General features: G+C 44.8%; 2 protein-coding genes across 5 annotated transcripts; one reads left to right on the plus strand and one right to left on the minus strand.

Annotated features, from left to right (window-relative positions):
- Positions 1 to 356: 356 nt before the first annotated feature.
- TSPO (translocator protein) lies at positions 357 to 11567 on the minus strand. 4 transcript variants are annotated; one of them, XM_040595546.1, is made up of 5 exons: positions 11439 to 11474; positions 7102 to 7222; positions 4191 to 4391; positions 1984 to 2122; positions 357 to 1093 (listed from the first exon to the last, which is right to left on the minus strand). In XM_040595546.1, the coding sequence occupies exons 3-5, from the start codon at positions 4376 to 4378 to the stop codon at positions 917 to 919; spliced, it is 504 nt and encodes a 167-aa protein (XP_040451480.1). In that variant the 5' UTR covers positions 4379 to 4391; positions 7102 to 7222; positions 11439 to 11474; the 3' UTR covers positions 357 to 916. The 4 variants fall into 4 exon arrangements, with proteins under 4 accessions (XP_040451480.1, XP_040451478.1, XP_040451481.1 ...); XM_040595544.1 differs by lacking the exon at positions 7102 to 7222 and having other exon boundaries at positions 11439 to 11567; XM_040595547.1 differs by lacking the exons at positions 7102 to 7222; positions 11439 to 11474 and adding an exon at positions 10732 to 10855.
- A 57-nt stretch (positions 11568 to 11624) lies between these two features.
- MCAT (malonyl-CoA-acyl carrier protein transacylase) lies at positions 11625 to 14310 on the plus strand. The gene is made up of 4 exons (XM_040595543.1): positions 11625 to 12187; positions 12324 to 12411; positions 12732 to 12949; positions 13222 to 14310. Exons 1-4 carry the CDS (start codon positions 11744 to 11746, stop codon positions 13642 to 13644), a joined length of 1173 nt encoding a protein of 390 aa, XP_040451477.1. The 5' UTR covers positions 11625 to 11743; the 3' UTR covers positions 13645 to 14310.
- The last annotated feature ends 7784 nt before the right edge of the window (positions 14311 to 22094 follow it).

Below are 22094 nucleotides of genomic sequence, written 5' to 3' on the forward strand. Positions count from 1 at the left end.
TATGGTGTATGTACTGCCCCGCTGGGCAACAAATCCACCTGTGGCCTGGCTGCTGGCTCTGCTGTCCAAGTCTGGTGGTGAACTGACATCACGCTGAGGGTCCTAGTGGAGTGCATTAATGTTGTTTGGCCAGTGCTGCTGGTGATGCCCCAGAGGTGTGTGCAGGGGGCCGCTGAATGTTTGGGTCCCCTCAGTTTCTGTCCAGGTGCTCTGAATTTCCTGCTTTGTCCTTCCCATTGCAATGGTGAGAAGAAGTGGCAAAGGGGCTATCTTTGAGGCTATAGCATCCTGCTGCCTTCAGTATTTTTTCTGCTCAAAACCATTTAAAAACAATAAAAACAGAGGAAGAAAGCTAGTTAGCTTACATATAGTTTAATGTGTTTAGCTGACACTAAACTGCACATTGCTTCAAAGTGAGAAGGCACAAATAGTGAAAAAGATTAATCTTAAAACATTTCTAGAGTACAATGACCAGAAGGTAAACCTGGCAGCTGTAGTGGGACACATCACGGCAGTAAAGCACTGTGTCTAGTGGAAAACATGAAAGATTCAGGCCATGATAATGCCTGTCGCTGTTAGGAACACCTTTCTGGAAACTGTTAATATGAAGCTGGAGTTCATGCTTATTTCTGGTAATAGTTAAAATGCTGTTGTCACATAAAATATAATGCTGTGATATAGAAAACTAGTCCTTTTCAATTAGGAGCATCTTTTAGTTTGCTATAAAACCCAGTCAGGCGTACGCTCCTTTGACTTGCCTAGTAAAGGCATATTTGTTTTAAACAAGTACTGCTTTATCGACTTGTAAGTAACAAACTAATGGTATAAGTAGTTCAGCTAATAATAAAATAAGGCCATAATTTTATTTAGGAAATTCTTGTGAAAAAATATTTTATCTTCTGTGGCTGAAAACTGTTTATTCAGATAACTTCTTGTTGCGATTGTCCTTCCAGATACGGTAATTGAGTGCAGAAGCCATGGTTAGCCAAGCTAAATAAGGAACCATCAAATAAGCTGCTGTTTTGTTGATGTTATACCAGGAAGCAGTTGTAGCCGTTGCTGTACCAGTTGTGAGCAGGAGAGTCACCAACCCCTGAAACACAGGAAGGTGGTTAGTATTGTTCTTACTTGTGGCGTTTTCTTGACTAGTCTTTGTGTGGCTCTTTCCGCTTAGCTCTGGCACTTGTTGGATCCCTCTGTGGGTTAACTCCTTCTCAGAAGACCAACCAGCGAAAGATAGATTTCTGCTGAGTTATGAGTCAGTTTGACTCATAAAATGATACAACAGTCACAAGAAAGGGCACTGCAGCTGGAAACAGGAAAGGAAGAGTAAAATTCCTCTCACCTGTACCCTTTCTTTTTTTGACAGCAGGAAGTGTTACATTGAGTACAAACCCAGTGTGACTTGGAGCAAGCCAAGTAAACTTGTGCAATTTTTTTAATGTCATAGATGCTGCCTGAAGAGATGTGGTGTGAATGAATTGGTGATGGATTGCAAAGCCTTCCACTATCACAGCACTGCATGTGTATTTAGAGAACCAGGCAAATATTATTTATTATTATTACTGATTTTTTTTGAAGGCAAGCTGTCTCTCTGCAGACTGCAGAACATTAGTCTTCCCTAAAATGGGTGCTGATTACTTGAGTAATGTTATGATAAGCTTTTTATCGCTGCTTTTTGCCCAGAGATACCTAGGAATTTCAGTAACGCATAAATGTTTACATTTTCTAGTCACACAAAGCTCTTATCAAAGGGGGGCAGAAAGAGCTGCTTGTAATCTAAACATTTAAGGATGTTGTAGATATGTAAATTCTCTCAGGTGGCTGCTGGCATGCATTAAAGAGAATTTTAGAAAACTTCTGCAAGCTATATTCTGTATTGAGATTCATTTTTAGGGAGAAAAGATTATAACAGAAAGCTTTCATCTTAGCATCTTGCAAATGACAGCAGAAGCCTACGATTAAGAAACTGACTTCACTTACCCATCCCATTTTGTGAGCTCCAAAAAATATCGGAGTCCATGCCCAGTTTAATACCAGCTGCCCTGCATACAGACCCAGAGGAACTACTGACTTTTCATTGAAGCCACCCAATTCCTTCCACACCAGGTAGCAGCCGTAGCTGGAGAAAGCAAATGGAAGGTGTAGTTCAGTATACTGCTTAGAAAGCAACCACAGGTTCTTGATTAAATAAAATAACTTATTTGGTAGGAAATAATATTTGGTAGATATCCACGCACTACTTGGCGGAGTAACCATTAGAAACTCAATAGTGTATCTTTGTCAAAGGCATCAGGACCCAAATCTGTTTCTAAGTGTTGTACAGAGCCACAGTGTAGACTTACAGCTGTTCATACATCTAACTTTGACTTCAGACCAAGATCATGATGTACAAATCCGCTAAGAAGCGAAATGTCAAGGCAGGCATGTAAACTTAATAAATCTTGCTTTTAGTTATTTCTTACTTTTAATATATTCAAGAGATTCTAAAGGAATGACTTGTCTTGATCGTTTGAGGAATGTGTGTACATGATGGATTACAGAAGAAAAGGCCTAGTGATAAATCTGATCTTTTCACTGAGCTAGATGTATAGTACATAACCAGGACCATCCACCTCAGAATATACTGATTCTGACATTACCAAAATAAGTGATAAGCTGTCACAATTTGGATTTTTTAAATAATTAGCTTGATATCAATATTTATGATGAGGAATCCAGGAAGTTACAAATTGTGCAGTCAACTCTTTGATAAAAGGCGTTTTTTTTATTCTCAGGACAGTAACAATCTGATTCAAATGGTAACTTTTGGAATAGCAAGAATAGAGAGCGATTTTTAAAAGTACACTCTCTAAGAGGAGAAAGAAAAGAGAGTATTGATGGGAAAGGAGGGACAGTACATGAGTCTATAAAAATGACAAAACTTTTCTAGAAAGAAAATGAAACCAAAATGAGAGAATGTATGAGACCAATGGAGCAATTAGATACAGTTTTGGATATTGCGTCATTGCTGTATTTTGCAGCAGGTGGTGTGGTATTTAAGATAACATTCCATAGTCATCCTGCAGGTTGACTTGGAAGAGCTTTGGTCTCTTTGAAACCATGTGGTTATACCAGTGCTAGGTACAAACTAAAAATCACTTAAAATGTAACATCATGATGGGAGAAATGGGAGGGGGGTAAGCCAATAAAAGGCATATTGCAGCCTAAAAACTATTACTATTGGATTAGCAACAAGGTGTATTTGAGGGGTAGGAAAACACATGCTGAATCCTGGTATGTAGCTGGAGTGCAGAAGAGACACAAAGCATCGCTTTGTGCTGGGGAGGGGGGCTGCACTGAACTGGCTTTTGAGGCTCTTGGAGCAGAGCGCTGCCTTTCCTCTGTGGCACAGCTCACCAGAGTTACCATAAAAGCATGTCATGTTGTGTGGATACTTCTAGAGCAGTCTGTGAGGAGCATCAAAACTGCTGAAACCACCTCCAGAGACAACCCACCTCTACAAATATTTTTGCTACAACTTACTAAGAAACATCTGCCAAAATACAGTATTATTAAACTTTCAAGGTTCCTGTGGGAATGGTATTTGGCCTTGTGATTCCTTGTTCATTTGACAGTAATTGCTGTGCTGCAAGTACTTTATACTAATTAAGGAGACAGTAGGTGGTTTCAAACCTTCACAGTTTAACAACCTGGCAGTTTTATTTGAAAAGACATGTATGTTTTGATTTTGGTTTCTTTTAACTGAGCTGTTAGCACAGTTCTATCCTAATTCTCCCCTCTAATATCCCACTCTCTTTCCTGCCCCGCCCCTGCTCCCCCCCCAAAAAAACAAAACAAAACCAAAAAAAACCACCAACTACTACTGAAGGACATACCAAGAAGATATCTCAGTGCTTGCTCCATCATTCCCAGCTTGGCAGGTCTTCCCCTCAGAATGGATAAGGAAAGCAAATTTATGGCAGCTTTCCTAACTCCTGCTTTTGATGTGGATACTTGTGCATACAAAATGCCCTGTCAAACCCACACACAACTCCCAAAACATGTTTTTACCTGTTAAACGGGCAGCTTGACACAATTTCTTACAAACAAACAGTCACAGGAATACAATAATAATTCTCTGGTCCAGCATTACACAATAAGCAACTTTGAGATCGGGTAAGTGCCTTAATACAATGTGAAAAACATACCCCATAGATGTGTAGAGAGTTCCCCAAACAGGAGCAAACACCCAGTTAGGTGGACACCAGGATGGCTTCTGTAGAGATTGATACCACACTGGGATTTCCTTTTTGGTTATTTTGCTTCCTAAAAATCCTCCTGCATGGGGCAGGAGTGTGAAACCCACTGCTGGGGCCCAGGCTGGTACCACTTCCATTGAGACAGTGAATCTGAAACAAACGCAAACAAGCTGATTGGCAGAGCAATTGTAAAATGCAACCACAAAAAAAAATTACATGTTTAGCAGATTTGTAGTATACATACATGTGTAGGATCTGATCCACAGCCTAGTCTTGTCACTGAAAAAGACTGCAGCTGAAATTAGGATCTTGTACCAGGTTTGCTGGACAGTGCTCACCCCCATAAAGGACCCTATCATTTACATTGGGGGGGGGGGGGAGGGGAAAGACAGGCCTTCCCTCTCGGCTTGGTGCACTAAGATTGCTGAATTGTACCTACATAAATATCCTTACCCATAAGTATGCCAGAGGAATAAAGCAGTTTGATATTATATGAACGGCACTTGGGGGAGAGGGGATGCACTAAACAGCATTATTCACCAAAAAACCCACTCACCCAGTGAAATGGCATAGTTAAAGAGTAAGAAAATCATGCTTTCCTATGCTCAAGCAAAACAATTGTGTACCTTGTGCTGCGTTTTTGGCCTCAAAAGGATGCTTAGAATACTCGGTGGCTAGCAAGAGTCACGTGAATTAGTAGCAAACACTGGAGAAGCTGCCTCAGTAAGTAAACAGCAAGGAGGACAGTGGGAAGGTAAGTACTTAAATGACGTTTTGCTGAACAAGGAGATCCCAGTGGATAAATGGGGAGTACACCTGTGGCTTCTTCATGAAGCATTCTATCAGTTGCAGCAATCTTAGCTGCCAAGCCCATAAAGCGTACTGAATTAAATTTGCCTACATAAGTGACTGTTTAATGCCTTGCTCTGGTAGGCTGCTCTGCTTTAGTGAAGAGTACAGACAGCATTAAAAAAAAAAAAAAAAAAAAGGAAGCAGGAAAAAATGTCATTGCAGATTTTCTGGCCAAAAGCCAAATGCTACAGAAGAGCTGTGTTTAGCTTGCTAAAATGTAAACAGATTGGAGATATGATAAAAAAGGCTAGAACCAAAATGCATTATTTTTTCAAATATCCAGTAGGCAAATACACGCAATTCCTGTTTGTCTGTTTTGCAGGAGGGGGAGACAGCAGGGAAGGAATTCTAAGAGGGATTGCAGCAGTGGGGAAAGAGCAACTGTGGAAGCCCCAGGAGATAAAGTTTTAGAGCAACCAGCATTTCAGAGGCTTGTGAAAGAAAGAATGCCTTACTGACTTGGCTGTTGTCTTGGCCTACATTTAGAAGGTTTTATTGCTATAGTCATGACTGCTGGGATGAGGAGACAGGGAGTGGGGAAGAAGAAATCCCACTTGTAACAGACGTGCTTAAACTGAAAGGAGATGGTGCTCAGATGATGTGTTGTTGCAGTTCTGCTGGTACAGTAGGTTTCTGTTTGGAGAAAAGTTAAAAGCTTGGCCAGCAAGGGAGCTCTCTTGCATTATGGTTATGCAGATTTAATTGAGAAATTTCAGTGGCTGGGACCACAAGCCAGACTGCATGTGATCAAGAAGAAAAATCCTGGTGATAGAAGCAGAGCAGAATTTTGAAGGCAGAACAGAGTGTGGAGGGACTAGTAAAGCACACAGGATTAGAAAGTTTGTAAGGAGTAAACAAGAAAGGGCACACAGGCTGCTGGGCTGGGCTGTGGGCATGCCTGAGGGGAGTCATGGGAGGGCAATGAATAGGAATGCGCACAAAAAAGGCAGCAGATAAAGCAGTACAACAGTCCGAAGTCAAAAACAAAACAAAAGAATGACTGGGTGAAAGAAAAACTAACCAGGGGAAAATTTAGAACTAAGGATGGGGAGAAGGAGAAGTGGGAGAACCAATGTGCTGGTATAGTATCAATTAGGTCTTGGGTGGAGCACGGACAAGGAAAGGAGGAAAAAAATTCTGCATAGCTCTTTGCCACAGACATTGCTGCCATACTTCCTGCATAATGGATTCTACTTGCTATTTACCAGGGAGCATCTTCAAAGGAGCACAGGAGTTAACATGTTCTCCTGTACCTAGCTCTGTACTGTTACCTTCCTGAGGGAGCAGGCTGTCAGCTGCAGGATTGTCACACGTATTGACAGCATGAAAGGCTCTGCTTTTACTGGGATATGAAGGAATCGATACGTGCAGGAGCAACAAAGTGTAATGGGAACAAGAGCTCCAAGCACAATGATTATCTTTGGTTGCCTTCTGGTAAGTAATTCCCAAAGGCTAAGTTAGAAATTTCAAGTTACCAAGATCTCACTAATTCTTAACCCTGTTGCTCTTGCTTTGCCTACAGAGAGAACATTACGCTTAGTTCTGTACACGTGCTGTGAAGTGCTGGTCATCTGTGCAGCTCCAGCGTGGCTGTCAAATACTAGTATTGTTTTTAAAGCAGTAAGCAAGGACCCAAAGGGTTTTATGCTTTATTTGGATGTAACGATATCAGGGCGGTTTCATGCAGGTATTAAATAACTGGACTTTATCAGGGGTTCTGCCAGCTTCCCCCCAAGGAAGAAAGTCTGAAAGTGTTCCGCATGCTGAAAGTGCTAAATGCTATCAGATTGGAAAACTACTGCTCTGCTGCAGTCATTAGTGAATAAATGGTGTAGCCATGTGTCTGTCCTTCCGTGCATTGGAGGAAGAACACTGAAATAATTCTAAAGTGACAAGAGAAAGAAAATCAGGCAGTCAAACAGAAATGGGGAAGGCAAAGAGACAGGGAAAGTGAAGCCATGCATGCACAGGAAAGGGGAAGAAACAGAAGTGAAGAGACTTAACATACTGCCTTGAATTGAGTGTTGGTGTCCTAGTCTTCTGGCTGCTATTACTACTAATTATATACTATGTTTCCAGCAGTATTTCGCAGGCCTTCCCAAGCATGGCAAAATACTCCCTCTTGGACACTACAAAGGAGAAAGAGGAATGAAGCCATGCAGTAAGATGGGAATGTGCTGGTAGGCTCAGCCTAGCAGACCACAGCAGCGGGAGCTCATGTATTTTAATTCCCAAGAAATTAAATACTAGTATCAATTTCCAATAAAAAGCAGTAGCTAACTCGGGGAGCAATACCAGCTGATTATGGAAGAAGCCATGTCCATCTTCCTCTGGTTACCTGGTGGTGTAGGTCTTCAGTGAGAAAGTAAAAGGCAAGGATGCACCGGAGGGTCTGTGCATTAGGTCAGTGCTGTAGCGTTTGTTTGGTTACCTGTGCAGCACGAGATCTCTGCAATGCTTACAGAATGCCCGGTACATTTTTTTTAAAATAATGTAATCACAGAGTATATAAAGAATTGTGAGGCCTGAGTTCCTTTTACTGTATAGCTCATAATCCTGAAATTACTTGGTGATAATTCACGCAGCATGGGCTTGCTAGCACAGCCCCTCTGGCTGCATCTATATTACACACCCTAGAAATAATTACTACTTTCCCAACCATATCTCAGCTCCACTTCAGGATGAGATCTGGTTGCACAATATTCTTGCACCCTGATTTTCATATGAAGAAACCAATGTCTGTGGATGAGATCTGCAGCGTGCCCAGCAGACATCTGCCTCTAAGAACCACCACAGCTGGAAATCTTTTCTTCCCACACACACTTAAGCTGTTTATTTCTGTTTCCACTTCTTATCTCTGCCCTACAACATTTTCTTCATCATCCTGCCCATTTTCTGTTTAGCCCTAGTCTGACTCCAGGCAGTTTCAGCAATGCAGTGAGGGCTGCAGCAGGCCAGTTTGTTTTACAAACATGTTAAAATAATTTTTCTAGGTATTCAAAACATCCAGCTTGCCTAAAGCTGGTTCCAGCTACATAAAGTAAGAGGAGAAATAAAAGGGGAAAACCCCCGTAGTGCAACTTGCTGCCTAATGGGCTTCTATCTTTTTGCAGGTTGTTTCTCTACAGTGGTGTAACATGCAGAGAAACAAACAGCAGCTTTTCCACATCCTCCTCTTCCTGGAAAATACACTGCACACCCAAAGAAAGGGATGGGGCGTGCTATAGGTGGGACTAGGTATATCATGACAGAGGAGCTGGTTTGCTTCAGCCTGATGAAAAGTGATGTAAAACTTCTTTGCTTGGAGGTCTCTGAAAGGCAGGTGGGTCCCTTACTCTGGGCACTCCCAGGGGGAACTCAACAGGAAGGAGAAGGGAGGAAAGGACAACTACTTCCACTGCATTTTCTTATATCCCTCTGCTGATAAACCTCTGACTAATCCCTTTCTTGTGCAACTTTGTGCTGGCTACCCAATCACATGGGGCTTAAATTGTAGCTATCGCATTAAAAACACAAAGGAAAATCTCTCAGCAGAGTTAAATCACCCACGCGGTGCTGGGGTTTCCAGTCCCCGACGCTTTAAAGTAGATTGACAGAGCTGTGAGCATGCTATTGCAGGGGGCAGGGGGCTGTCCCCAAGACATACACTTTCCATCTTACCCTCTACGGTATATATTTTTGAGGACTGATAAGGCTCCACCCAGGACTGAGAGGCAGCATACAAATTTTCCATGGGGAAAAGGCTTCTTGCCAAGATAGCTGTCTAAAGAATTAAGGGGTACGTACTTAATTTACATTGATAAACTATTTACGTGTGTTGTGGCTTTAACTCCTGGGAAACTGCAACACTAAAACCAAAGTCCTATCACAGTCTGTGACACGGAATACAGCTACTACAAAAAAGCAGTATTTTGTTATCTAATCTCAATAGAGAAACTTAAAACTACATATTATATAAATATGTATTATATATAAATAAAATATATCTAACAAGTAAGTGTATGTGTTTATAATATGCATTTATAGCTAAAAATTATTTATTAACTATTTATAATATAAAAATGATTAATAATTTAAAGTATTTATTTAAGGATGTATAATGTGAGGTATACTCATTAGGTTTAGAGACAACAAATCTCACTGCCCAGGTTACATGTCTTTTAAAATGGCAGAGCACAAGTGGTGGAAATAAATCTATGATTTATTGAAGATTCACATACTGGAAACTGAAATGTACACTAGAACAAAATCTTCCCCAGTGATAATTCATCATTTACTGCTCAATCTCTTCCAATTTTCCCTATGTATGTTTGTATAGAATCCTCTGCACGTAGTGTACTTTAAAGACAAACCGTTGCTTTGGCTACCTTCCTTCCGAACAGCTGCCCAATGTCCTGCTGTAGGTTTTTCTTCTTCTTTGGTCACCCACTTGGGAAGTGTCATCCACATCTATTCTGAAAAAAGTTAAGTTCCTCTTGGATATTTCTAGTCTAAATGCTGCCTACGCCTGAATTTCTTCAGCTTGCCAGGTATTGTTTTAATAGGGTAAAACAGAACAAGCACCTCATCCAAGGGGTGCTTTAATAGCAGTGGGACGTTCATGGCGCATCACCACTGGTAAGGCTCAAGAGCTTTACAAGCGGACTGTGCCCTTTACAGCAAACCAGAGGTGAAATGGTTGCGCTGAGGTGCACTCACCGCCGCAGCATTAGTACCTGGGCTGCTGCTGGGGTTTGTAGGAGCTGGATTCCACGCTGGGCTTTGCCTCTGAAAGCACCAAATGCAAAGGTCACAACCGTGACTCTTTCCAGCGCTTGACGGGCATCCGGTAGGGTCAGTTCTGATCTGGTGGCCAAAGGGGCACCCCTTGCTGTCAGGGCTCATGGGGCAGCTGGTAGTAAGGGTGCCTAAAAGCTCTAGTACAAACTAAATGCAACAAGAACGACAGTTACTCTCAGAGTTCTCACTAATGTACTACCTCAGTTGGCCCAGCCAGTAACTTGCCACCCAGCATCTCCTCTTGGCTTCGTACAGGAAGTATCGCTGCTTACATTACAGGTAGAAGCAGCCATTGAGTGGGATGTAGTCACATATATGTCATGAATATCCTATATTACTGTTCATATATTTCAGCTAACTTGAAAAGCTCATTGGCTTTACCAGGTATTTTACTTGGAAGCTGACAGAAATGGAGAAAATTGTCTTAGGAAGCAACATAGCACAGAGATCAGAAAAGCAAGCAAAACCTGCTCACCGTGGTGCGTTTGAATCACCCTGAATAAAATCAACATAGTTTCTTGCTATTCTGAGCCATTTTCCTTCTCCCAAGGTAGACTAATAGGATCTGTTTTACTGAACTGCTCCGTGAAGTCTGACTCACTGCTTGATACTGTTTCATAACCTGAAGTGATGTAAAGTCCTTGCACAACTGCAACTTTGACATGGCAACTTTCCCTTTTTTTCCTTTTTTTTTTAATAATCTGGCCACTGAATGCTCAAACTAGTAAAGTGCATTTTGTGCTGATTTATAAGCATTACTTGGAAATTCATAAGAAAAAAAAAAAAAGCAAGCCTTTTCTTTCGCCCTTAAAGAAATGTCCAATCAAAAGCAAACTACAGCGACTCTGAAAGAAAATACCTTCAGTTAAATAGCGGCCTGAAACTGTCCGTTCTCGAGTGCACAGGGTAAATGCGCATCGCCCCTTACGGGACGGGAAGCGGGGGGTCGGCTGTGCTGCCACCGCGTCTGACTGAGGGCAGCGCAGCCACGTGCGTGCACCGCTGGACGGCTGTGAACGACGGGAAAACGCATATGCAAAGCCAAAGCAAAATAAACTTTCTTGGGTTGTTCCTTTTTTTTTAAAAAAAAAAAAAAAAAGAGCACGTTCCATCCAAATACCGGCCCGGCAAAGCAGTGCCTGCGAGCGCAACCCTCCGCCCGAGCGCTGGGACCGGCCCGGGGCCCACCCGGCCCCGCCGCGGAAGCGCGACCGGCAGCAGCGGGGCCGGTGCTCCCCCCAGCGCCCGCCGCGCCCGTCCCGCCCGGGCGGGGCCTGCTGGCCGGGGCTGTCGCCGGCGGCTTCGCGCTCGCCGCGGGACGCCCTCCGCAAACTGCCCCACCAGCCCGGCCCCGGCGGAGACGAGGCCGCCCGGCTGCGGCACCGGTCCGGGAGCCACCGGGACCCAGGCAGCGGCTGCCCGGGGAGGGGGCGGCGGGGGGCAGCCCCGGCAGGACCCAGACACGGCCGCAGCGGCCCCTCGGCCAGGCCCCGCCGCTGGGCTGCGCCGCCCCGCGGGCTCTCCCCGTCCCGTCCCCTCCCGCCCCGCCGGCAGCCCCGCGGTTACCTCCGCTCCCGCGCTGCCGCCACCCGTCGCGCCTCCTCTGCCGGGAGGCGGTGGCGCCCGCCCCCAGGGCCGCCCGGGCCCCTCCCGCCGCCGGGCCCGCCCCGAGGAGGGACGCGCGGCGCCGGGCGGGAGGAGCGGCGCGGGCTGGGCCCAGGGCGGCGGGTGCGGCGAGCGCAGGGGCCGGGCGACCGACCGACCTCCCGCCTGTCCCGCCAGGCCCGGCGGGGGGGCGGCTGCCGGCGGGGCCGCACGGTTCCCGTGGCAACGCGGGGCGCGGCGGCGGCGCAGGCGGCCGGGCGGCGGCCATGGGCAGCTGGGCCGCGGCGCCATGGCGGCTTGGTGGCTGCAGCGTGCGCGGCGGCCTCCGCGGCGCACCGCGGCGGCGGGCCAGCTCCCGCCCCGGCGGTGGGGACCGGGCGGCGACCCTGAGCGACCTGCTGCAGAGCTCGGTGGAGGGCGAGGAGCCGGGCGCGGCGGCGGCGAGGCGGGAGCGGCGGCCCCCCCGGGAGGGCACGGTGCTGCTCTTCCCCGGGCAGGGCAGCCAGTTCGTGGGGATGGGCCGCGAGCTGCTGCGGTTCCCCGGCGTGCGGGACATGTACCGCCAGGCCGAGCGGGTGCTGGGCTACGACCTGCTCTCCCTCTGCCTGGAGGGGCCGCGGGACGAGCTGGACCGCACCCGGCACTGCCAGCCCGCCGTGTTCGTCGCCTCCCTGGCCGCCGTGGAGAAGCTCAACCACCAGCAGCCTAAAGTGAGGGGCGCGCCGCGGCGGGGGCGGGGGGCCGGGCCCTCCGGGGGCGGCCGGGCCCGCGGGTGGCTGCCGGGGGCGGCCGGGCCGGGGCGCGCCGCGGGGGCCTGACGGGCGGCTCGGGTCTGTCTCCGTGCAGGTGGTGCAGAGCTGCGTGGCGGCGGCGGGGTACAGCGTGGGGGAGTTCGCGGCGCTGGTCTTCGCTGGAGCGCTGGACTTTGCCGAAGGTGCCCGGGGATCGCGCTGAGCCCCCTGGCAGGATCTCCCCGAGCCCCCCGGCAGGGATCTCCCCGGAGCCCCCTGCCAAGGATCCCCCAGCCCCTGCTTTTTCCAAAGCATCGCCCGTTACCACTGCTTCCCTCCCACTTTTTTTAAATTAGAGGATACGTTTGGCTTCCACTGTTCACTTTAAGATGTGTAATGCAGCATTAAAAGCATTGACGTGTCATGCGAGCAAACAGCCGCCCTTCCTTGCACGGCTGCCCAGCGCCTTCAGCGCCGTTTCTCGGGGCTGGGATTTACCGAGCATCTCTGTTTCTCTCCTTAGCGCTGTACGCGGTGAAAGTGCGCGCCGAAGCCATGCAAAAGGCGTCGGAGGCTGTCCCCAGTGGAATGCTATCGGTTATCGGCCGGCGAGAGGCAAATTACCGATTTGCCTGCTTGGAAGCTCGTAAACACTGTGAATCGCTGGGTATAGAAAACCCCGTGTGTGCCGTTTCAAACTATTTGTTTCCAGACAGCAGAGTCATTGCAGGACACTTACAGGTATTGCTTCGGAATCACTGTTCCTTGAGTTCAATGCAATGTTTCATTTTTTAAAAAAAACTTTTCCTTTGCCCTTCTGTGTGGTTACGGCTGGCCTTCGCTGGTCCAAACATAAGTATGTGGCCTGTGGGTTTTTTTCCCAGCGTGTGCTCAGTTGTTGGGTAAGGAAAGGAATCCCTTTCTCACGATAAGTCTGATGAGGTGGTTGTTGTGGGGTGACTTGAGTAAAACCTTTGTCGTCCAAGACTCTCACTTCTCTCTCTCTTTTATAGGCTTTGGAGTTTTTGCAGGAGAATGCTCGAAAATACTATTTTACACGTACAAAAATGCTTCCAGTCAGTGGGGCTTTTCATACCAGACTTATGGAACCAGCAGTAGAGCCATTGGCTGACGTCCTAAAATCGATTGAGATTCAGAAACCATTGGTCTGTGTCTATTCCAATGTTGATGGCAAAAAGTACATGCACTCAAAGCACATTCAGAAGCTGTTAGTGAAGCAGGTGGTTTCACCTGTTATGTGGGAGCAGACCATGCATTCTGTATACGAAAGAAAGCAAGGAACAGAATTTCCTTACACGTATGAAGTGGGGCCTGGGAAGCAACTAGGAGCCATTCTCAAAAAATGTAATTTAAAGGCCTGGAAACAGTATAACCATGTAGATGCTCTGGAAGATGAGGAGGCAGCAGAAACCTAAGTAGCCTTTTGAGAAAAACCCACGCAACTTGTTTGATCTGCCTAATTTAAAAATAACCTTGTGCTCCCAAAAGAGGAAGTTGTAAACATTCATGGCTTCTCATGATGAAAAGAGCACCGTGCGCATAATCGCAATGAACTTTTTCCTTCCCCGTGTGCCTCAGGTGTGAAAGGGGAGAGCAAAGTCTGGCTCTGCCATCTGTGGTCGTGACTGCAAAACTGCCAATAAACATGCCAAATAGCCTCCTGTTTGGCCTCAGTCCTGCAAGCAACTTCCCCTCTCAGGGCGGGTTTTGGTGTTGTTTTTTTTTCTTTTTTCAAATTTTTTGGGGGGCGTGGATTCAAGTTGAAGTTGGTAGCTTTGGCTGGCTGGTGCAGGGATCACCTGCATGGATACAGGGTTAGAACCGAGCTGTCGGCTCCAGGTTGTGGAGGGTGGTGTGCTGGGCTTGAGGGTGCGTTCAGAGGAGCCAGCCGGCTGGTATGGCTTTCGGTACGTTGATGTTCCTGTTTTCCAACTCTGTTGACTTGTGGGGACATTCACCTGTGTAAAATTATTTTATTTTGTGTCCATATTGCCAGGTAGCAGCCAGATAAGGCAGATGTTATCAGGAACGTGATTTTCTCAAGGTTAAACTATAAATAAACTTTTAAGCCTTTCTTGGTATTTGTAATACTGCGGGGTGTGTTATTACTGGCCTGTAGTCACACGTGGCTGGAAGTAATTTTCCTTCCAGTTGGTTGTCCACTGCCACATTGGTTGTGCAGTGAAGTGTTTCACGGAAAGAATAAACCTAAAATTCCCAACCTCTCCAGAGGTGCAGGGCTTTTGTCATCCCTGACCAAGCCTCTGCAGCTGCGTAGGCTGAATTAGCCCTTTGGATGACTTTTCTTGATGGAGCAGAAAACAGCAGCGCTGGAAACTTTGCAGAAAGATCTTTTTGAGGGCACCTTTGTACAGGATGAACCCTGTGGTTACAGAGTGCTGGGGAGGAGGATTTGGAATGGTGCTGTTTCAGTTCTCTCCGTGTACTTGACCGTGTTGTGCCAGCTTGTACATTTTCTGGCAGCAGGAGATGAGCCGGAGAGAAGCAGGTTGTCCCGAGCCTTCCTGGAAAGAGCTTCCTGGTTTCCTTGTCGACACCAGCTGCTCTTGGATGGATGAGGGCTTGCGGCAGGTCCCTGAGCTGGCTGGTTGTGGGGAGGAGCACATGCTGCCTCCAGCACCTTCCTCAGTGCCTGCAGTGCTCAAATCGACACTCAAAACAGCTTTAGCACTAAATCCATGGGTTTGGATTCTGTGACCAGCCCTTGGCTTATTAAAATAGGTAAGGTCGTGTTACAGCATCGTGCTGCCTGTGCAAGGTACCTGCAGGGCACACAGAAAACGTGTGCTTGTTGTGTTTGCTTTTTGTAAGGGGTACTGAAAGCTTTAGGAAACAGGAGAGAACAGTGTTTGCTAGGGGATCGTGTACAGGCAAGCAGGGAAGGGTTACATGGCGCATACTGTAGTGTGACCAGAAGCTTCAGCTGAACTTTTTTACTTTTGGTATTTTAATGGTATATTTAACAGGTATACAGGAAAAATTTAGGATATATTAATTAAATGACCGTGCACATCTTCAATAATGTATGATGAAATGCAGAGTAACTTCCAATTACAGTATTAATCATTTTGTAATTTCACATTTTTGAAAGGGGAAGTGAATTAAAAATGCTGGCCTCAGTTATGATTGCTTAGTGGAGTGTATCATTAAACAGTTCTTTGTGAACTGAAATTGGCAGCTCAGCCTACCTTTACAGTACAAATTCCACTTTTGGCACGTGTAAACATTAACGATTAGTAAAATACAGAAGAATTTGTCACCTTAATCATTGGACTGTTAGAGGCTGCCAGATAAGTGTTGGGATTACTGTAAATTATTTCAGTGTGTTACAGGTAAGGTGTTAATTATTCAGTAAAGCGTACTGAAGTTGTCACTAGGTGGTTAGAATCTCTCGCCTAAATCCCATTCGTATTATTAAATGCTGAATTCTGGGCTGTGTTAGAAGTTTTTGATGACATCTTCTAAGACCAAACACAGCATTAGTGACTTTGAAACCAGCTTTTATGATAGTTGGAACTTAGTATGGTGTATGTTAGTGGCACTAGTTTTGATTTTAGTATACTGCTTTATAGTTTCTGGACTTTTTAAAAATTTATTTAACCTTTTTTGTGGAAAGTTTGGAGACTTGTTTTCTATTTGTATTATTCTTACCATGTTTTTTTCCCCTCTCTTCACTTTGTTGCATACTTTGCCTGGAATAAAAGTTCTTTGGGAGAATCACGCTAAAAATCTGTTTGCAAATGCAGTGCATTAGATAACATTTGCACCTTCGTCATCCACAAGAGTGCTGAAGGGATGTCTGTGTCCTAAGAGCATCCCACCCTTGTGGGCCCTGTTTAATTAGTGGGAAGAAGGAACCGTAACCCCTGTGCAGGTGTTTACTTTTCTTCCTTGCAGCGGTGGAGCTTAAGCTGAGGTAGCAAACCATGCACTGCTGAGGCTGCTCTGTGGCTCATGAGCCTGGGGTCTTTGAAACCAGAGTCAGGCAGTATTGTGCTCTTGTGTTGGGTGTTGCAGTTTATGTTAGCTAAAAAAGTGTGATGGAGGTCTTCATACCTCTGTGTTGAGAGTGTTCAGGGCTTGCTTTCATGTGCCTGACAGCGTGACATCACGTTGGTGTATGGCTGTAAATGAGCGGAAGGGCGTCTTGCGTGTTATAAAACTTGTCTGTGGCTAGGCAGAGAACGGCATGCAGAGTAATTAAGAATCCTGGATCATAGTACTGTTATCTGCGTTTCTTTTATGTGCTTACTCATCTATCCCTTCTGCTTCTGGAAACTGAACGTTTAATTGGTGAAAAGTCAGCATGGTTCCTTCACCTAGGAATAAGCAAAAACAGGATGTGGAAAAAAAATCAAGTGCCTCTGTCACGAAGAAGTGTGCAGTAAAAAAAAAAAAAAAAAAAAAAACAACCCACAACCAAAACCAAAAAAACGCACAACCCCACAACCAGAATTACATTTGCGTCTCCTGAGTCACAGGGCAGAGCCCTAACTAAGGGGCTCTTTGCTCACCTCCACGGATGAGAGGGGAGCCTGGAAATTACCCCTTGTTGTGGTACTCGTTTGTGAGAATTCTTGTTGCAGATGCTGTTTGCTTTGAGTTTCACTTGCTCTGTTGGTGTGATTGCATTTTATATTCCTCGAGACTGTTTTGCTCCGTACCCGCTGGATGCTGAACCTCCCCTCTTGTGATTCAAAATGTTACATTATTGATGCAAGAGCGTGCGCAAGCAGAGTCATCCCGTGCAGCTCTCTGACGGAGTAGGCTGTGTGGCCGTCTCCCATTTATCGTTGCTCGCCTGTGCATAAGGATTATTTATCTAAAAATAACTGAAATGATTTTGTAGTGTTAAAGTGATACAGCCAGGAAGAATCAATTTTTTGGCAGTTGGTCGTTCTATTACACCCGCATAGATTGTTTATTAGACCCTCTTGACGGGAAGTTTTATCCTTCACTAAATAATACCTTCAGCATATTTTTGATCACACTGCTGTTGTGCAGTTAAATAGAGCAGTCCATTTGCTGATGGAATGTCGGCCTGGTTTTTGGTTATATGGCTAGTTCAGCTGGCCAGCTTCTGGCCCAGGTGAGACTCAGGTTCCAGATGTGCTAACTATGCTTTTCTAGAAAAAACTTGGCTACCTGCTGCTGAAGAGCAGATCAGCTCGAGGGCGTTTTGAAAAAAGGTGGCTCTAGAGTATGTGCTGCTGCTGCTTGAATTTTCAGGGTACACTGGAGCCATCACCCTCTATGTACCTTCTTTGCACGCTTTCTTTTTGTTCTGCATTTCGTGTCAAACAAAGATACTTCAAGGTCCTTTAACATGAAATGGTTGAATGAAGCATCTAGTTGAGCCTTTTTTAATATTTTTTTTTAATTATTTTTTTTTCCTCCCAAAAGAATTTTTTTGAGATGTGTGGTTAAGATCATAATGGGATTTGGGCACCGTTCAGGAAAGACATTCCTCAGCCTGCTTAAACTTGACTTGGTTTAGCATTTGTCTCCACTGAAGAAAAAAGTGGTTCAAATTCAAAGAGGGACTCGAACTTGAAACCCCAGCCTCTCAGATGAGTGCTTAAATCACTAGGCCATTAAATATTGTATTTTCCTGTTTCAAAAGTGCACTAACAGTAGGAGTCACTTGACTAGGCAGAAAGCAGGCATCCCCTCTGCTGAGGGGAATACCCAAACCACAGAGATGCACTTTCGTTTTCTCTTGCTGAGAGAGTGTTGATAACCGTGTACAGTGAAAAACAGCTTCAAAAGCAAAGGGTAGGGAAGATGCACCCAGATACAGAGAACAACTCGGTACAGTTGGGGCACGTTGTTGAGAGAGAAGAAACCCAACTGTGTCCTAATGGCCACCTATGGAGTATGCAAGGGTGACACCTACGCCATCTCCGTCCTGTATGACAAGTTTCCCTTAGTCATCTATTTCCCCCTAAGCACATGCCTTCCGAAAAGACACGTGTCATCAAAAAAATCCATTTTCCAAGTTCAATCAAATTCTTGGGTTTTTTTCTGGGCAACTCAAAGTTTTACTTCAAAAAGAGGCAGAAGAATATAAAATCTACTAGTAGGTTTCTGAAAAATTCCAGAAAAGTAATAGCTTGGCTTGAGTGGCTCTCAAGTACCAACCCAACCAACGTGCTTGCTAGCTCATCCTAACCACTCTTTCCCCCCCTCCCCCCCCCCCAACTATTATTTTATATGCTAATTTTACTATGTAAGAGTCAAATAAAGGCTGTCCCGTAGTCTTAGATAGCAAAATGTACAAGACAAGATATTGTTATTAATGTGTGATAGCACAGTCTTTGAAAATAAAGTAGATAGCACTGCAAAACATTTGAAACAACAATTTAATTTTTAAAAAAGTATCATGGTTTCAATCTTTACTATTGCTTTTACAGTGTTAAAATTTAAAGGATGTCCAGCATGCCTTCAATCTTCCCCACATCCAGAATCTCTTTAAGAAACTCGTTTATATGAAATAGACACTTTATATTGCATTAAAACAAACACAAAAAAGACAGACTTTCTAATCGCCTGGAGTCACATTTCAAAACTAGCAAGTCAGGCAGTTATCCAGCAACAACCTCCTTATTTTAAACATTTTTCTTCTTAAAAAAGGTATGAAACAGCAGTGACCCAGCACTAGCCTAGGTTTTAAATATAAAAGAGATTTTTATCAGTGTACATTTGAAAAACAAACCAGCTGCCACCACCTGGGTGTTAATGATACTGGTCAGAGTCCAGCAATGACCTCCTGTTGTAATTCTCTGTTTTAATTCTGTAGTCCATAATTCATGGCCCACCAAAAGGCAACAACAAGCAAGGCTGCAGGCACCAGCTTCTGGCAGACGCACCTGAAAGGAAGCCTGCAAATCTGCAGGGAGAAAAGGGAAGGTAATTAGAAGTAACAGGCAGCAAAAAGATGGTGCAGAAAAGCTAACAAGAATGCCTGCGTGTGAGATAGAGAATACAGTCCAGTTCTGCTGCAGAAACGCGCGTTGGGGTCTAGTTTTGCTGTGCCTGCTGCAGTGGCAGGGTCATATCCAGCCTCTAAAGAATCCTCCTGTCTTCTGTGGGTTAAACACAGGGTGAAATGCCACCACTAGCAGTCCTGCTTATCTCCCCTGGAGCAGACCCTTAGAGCCTCTTGAGGCAGGAGATGCCTTCCCCTCTGCAAGGAGCCCCTGTGAGTTGTGTGGGACTTGGGCAGCTGTGTTTGGCATACTCTGTCTATAAATAAGAAATTTCAGCCTAAAAACAAAAAATGGGGCACCAGGGGGACACCAACAAACTAAGGAATAAACCCAAACCTAGAGCCTCATCATATGCTTTACTCATTGACACTTACATGGGAGTTCGGTGTTGCCGTTACCTACTTGTCAACAAAAAGGTGGGAGAAAAGGGAGAGCATACCCAGCTTCCATAACCAATGATCCTCTTTGTCCAGTTATTGTTCAAAATATTTCCAAAGCTTCTTATAACACTTTTAATAATATTCCATGTCTGGAAAACACTGATAGCAACCCTGATGATTTAAACAAAAAAAAACCAAAGCAAAACAAAAAAGAAAAAAAGCACAGGGATAGAAAATTTATTCTAAAAACTAGCAAATAAAATACCAAGGTTTAGACAACTATAAAAAGAAACCCAAAATTCCAGCATGTTGTTCCTGAATGTCTATGCGTACATGAATATTTCTCTAAATATTTAGGGAGAAGACCTGCCAACTTAGTAGGGCTTTGAAAGCAAAAGGTAATTTGGTTTCAGATTTAATAGATCACTAACATCACACAAGGGAACATGCAGCAGAGCTCCTGAACAACAACTTGTGCCTTTGCCCTTGTTTCAAACTCAGAACAGCGCAACCCAACAAGAGCTGTTGATTTCTAGTGAATCAGAGTTTGGGGCAGCAACACAGGACCGACACAGCAGCGTGAATCCAGCCTTAGTGAGGGAGAAGTTACCTGACTACATGCTGTCTGGGAACACGGCTGTGATTAAATCGCATTCTCTGTACATGCACACTGACTGATGCCCTCCCCCTGAAGCCAGGGGAGAAGAGGTAGAACCGCATGTGAGTACTTGGGGCTTCAGATACAGATTATTTATCTTGGGTTAGGACATTACTGCCCGTCAGTTAATTTGCAGTTAATAACTATGCATGACAACCCTGTCAGCTCACGGCAGGCAAAAGGCAATTCCAACTAGTCTAGCCACGTTTTCTTCTATGTGCATGGGTGGGTTATTTGACGTGCAATAACATGTTAATCCCTGAAGCACCACACTTAACTAGGCTGCAGACCTCTCATCGCTCAGTTGTGCTTAAAGACACTGTCTAACCTAGAAAACTACTGTGCTGCTGTGTACCAAGAAATTATTTAAGTCTTTTGACTGTAAATGGCTGCAGTCTATGGAAACAGTTCACATTATAAAGCTCTTATATACAATAAGCTGCAGTACCTGTTTTGGTTTTTTAAGTTCTGTATGAAGAAGCAATAGTAGCAATAAAATGAAAACATTACTGGTTTATCTATCTAACGTTTTTTTAGAAGGATCTGAAGAGTGACAGTGCCAGTAAGGTAACTTACCCATGTGCCAGGTGAAGCAGTGTATCTTCAAACTTTCTGTTATATGTCCTGTTAAATTCATCTCCAATCAGGGCCAGCTGATGGCCAACCTGGGTAGCTGAGCTGTAAGGCATTCAGGTTGCATGCGTTAGGAAAATACTGCAATGGCAATTAGGTAAAAAGCACTCTGCAAATGTCAGACACAGTTACTCCCCTAGCAGTTGGACTAAGCTAGGCACGAAAAGCAAAACATTAAAGGTTGGTTTTTTTCATGTTATTTATGGTTTTACTGATTAGGCATCTTATGCCTGTCTTTGTGTGCATACAGAAGTGCTTTGATGCTTTCATAAAAAGCTGCGTATTTGGCACTTCTGAAAAGCTGTTGGGTTTTTAGGTTCTTGTTTCTTTATACAAGGCAATGCAATCGGGTTTGGGTTTGTTGTTTTTATTCCAAAGTCAAAATACTGAAACTGCCTTGACATTGGACTTTTCAAAATATCTCATCTTGCGTAACTGCTGGCTTTGTCATCCATCCAACAGGTTTACTCCAGCGATTTCCACAATGCAGTGTGGCTCTCCAGCTAATAGGTGGTGCCAGGGTGTGAAATGACCAAAACCTAAAGGCTCTTAGGGAGGTCCTGGGGCATGCAGAACCTTGAACTACAAGGTCTGTGGCATTTGTTGATGCCAAAAACTGGGTACGTTTTCCTGATGAAAATTTCCAATTAGATTTAGCTTCCCTTAGACACTCTTTTTTTTTTTTTTTTTTTTAAGAAAAATAATACGCCTATACATTTTTATTTTAACTTGTATTTGTGCCGAGATCTGTTTGAGATCTGCTGAATAGTAAGTGGGCTTAAGAGCTTAATTCTAGAGATCTGCTTAAAAAAACTTCAGCTTGGTTTGGTCAGTCCAACAAAAAACAACAAACCCACAGAAAGGAATTCTCACAGAAGGGGGGGAAAGGCAGTCCCTGACTCTTGAACTGGAAAAAATGTATGTATGGGATTAAGAAAAACCCAAAGCAGCACTATCAGTTTGTTGTGAGAGGCGCCCAGACAATTACGTAAAAATGGCTTCCTCAGCTGCTTGCTGCAACAGGTGGGTTTCTAATGAAGAGCCACATCTGTGTCCCTGTGCAGGATAAAAACTTACAGACATTTAATGCAGCATAATCTTGCGTGGTCAGTGTTAAGCGCTACAGGTTATCTGCACTTGCATCTATTCCTTTTCCAATACTATCCACTATGATTATTTGGCTT

The sequence above is a fragment of the Falco naumanni genome, chromosome 5 (genome assembly GCF_017639655.2).
Source record: "Falco naumanni isolate bFalNau1 chromosome 5, bFalNau1.pat, whole genome shotgun sequence".
NCBI classification, from domain to species: Eukaryota; Metazoa; Chordata; class Aves; order Falconiformes; family Falconidae; genus Falco; species Falco naumanni.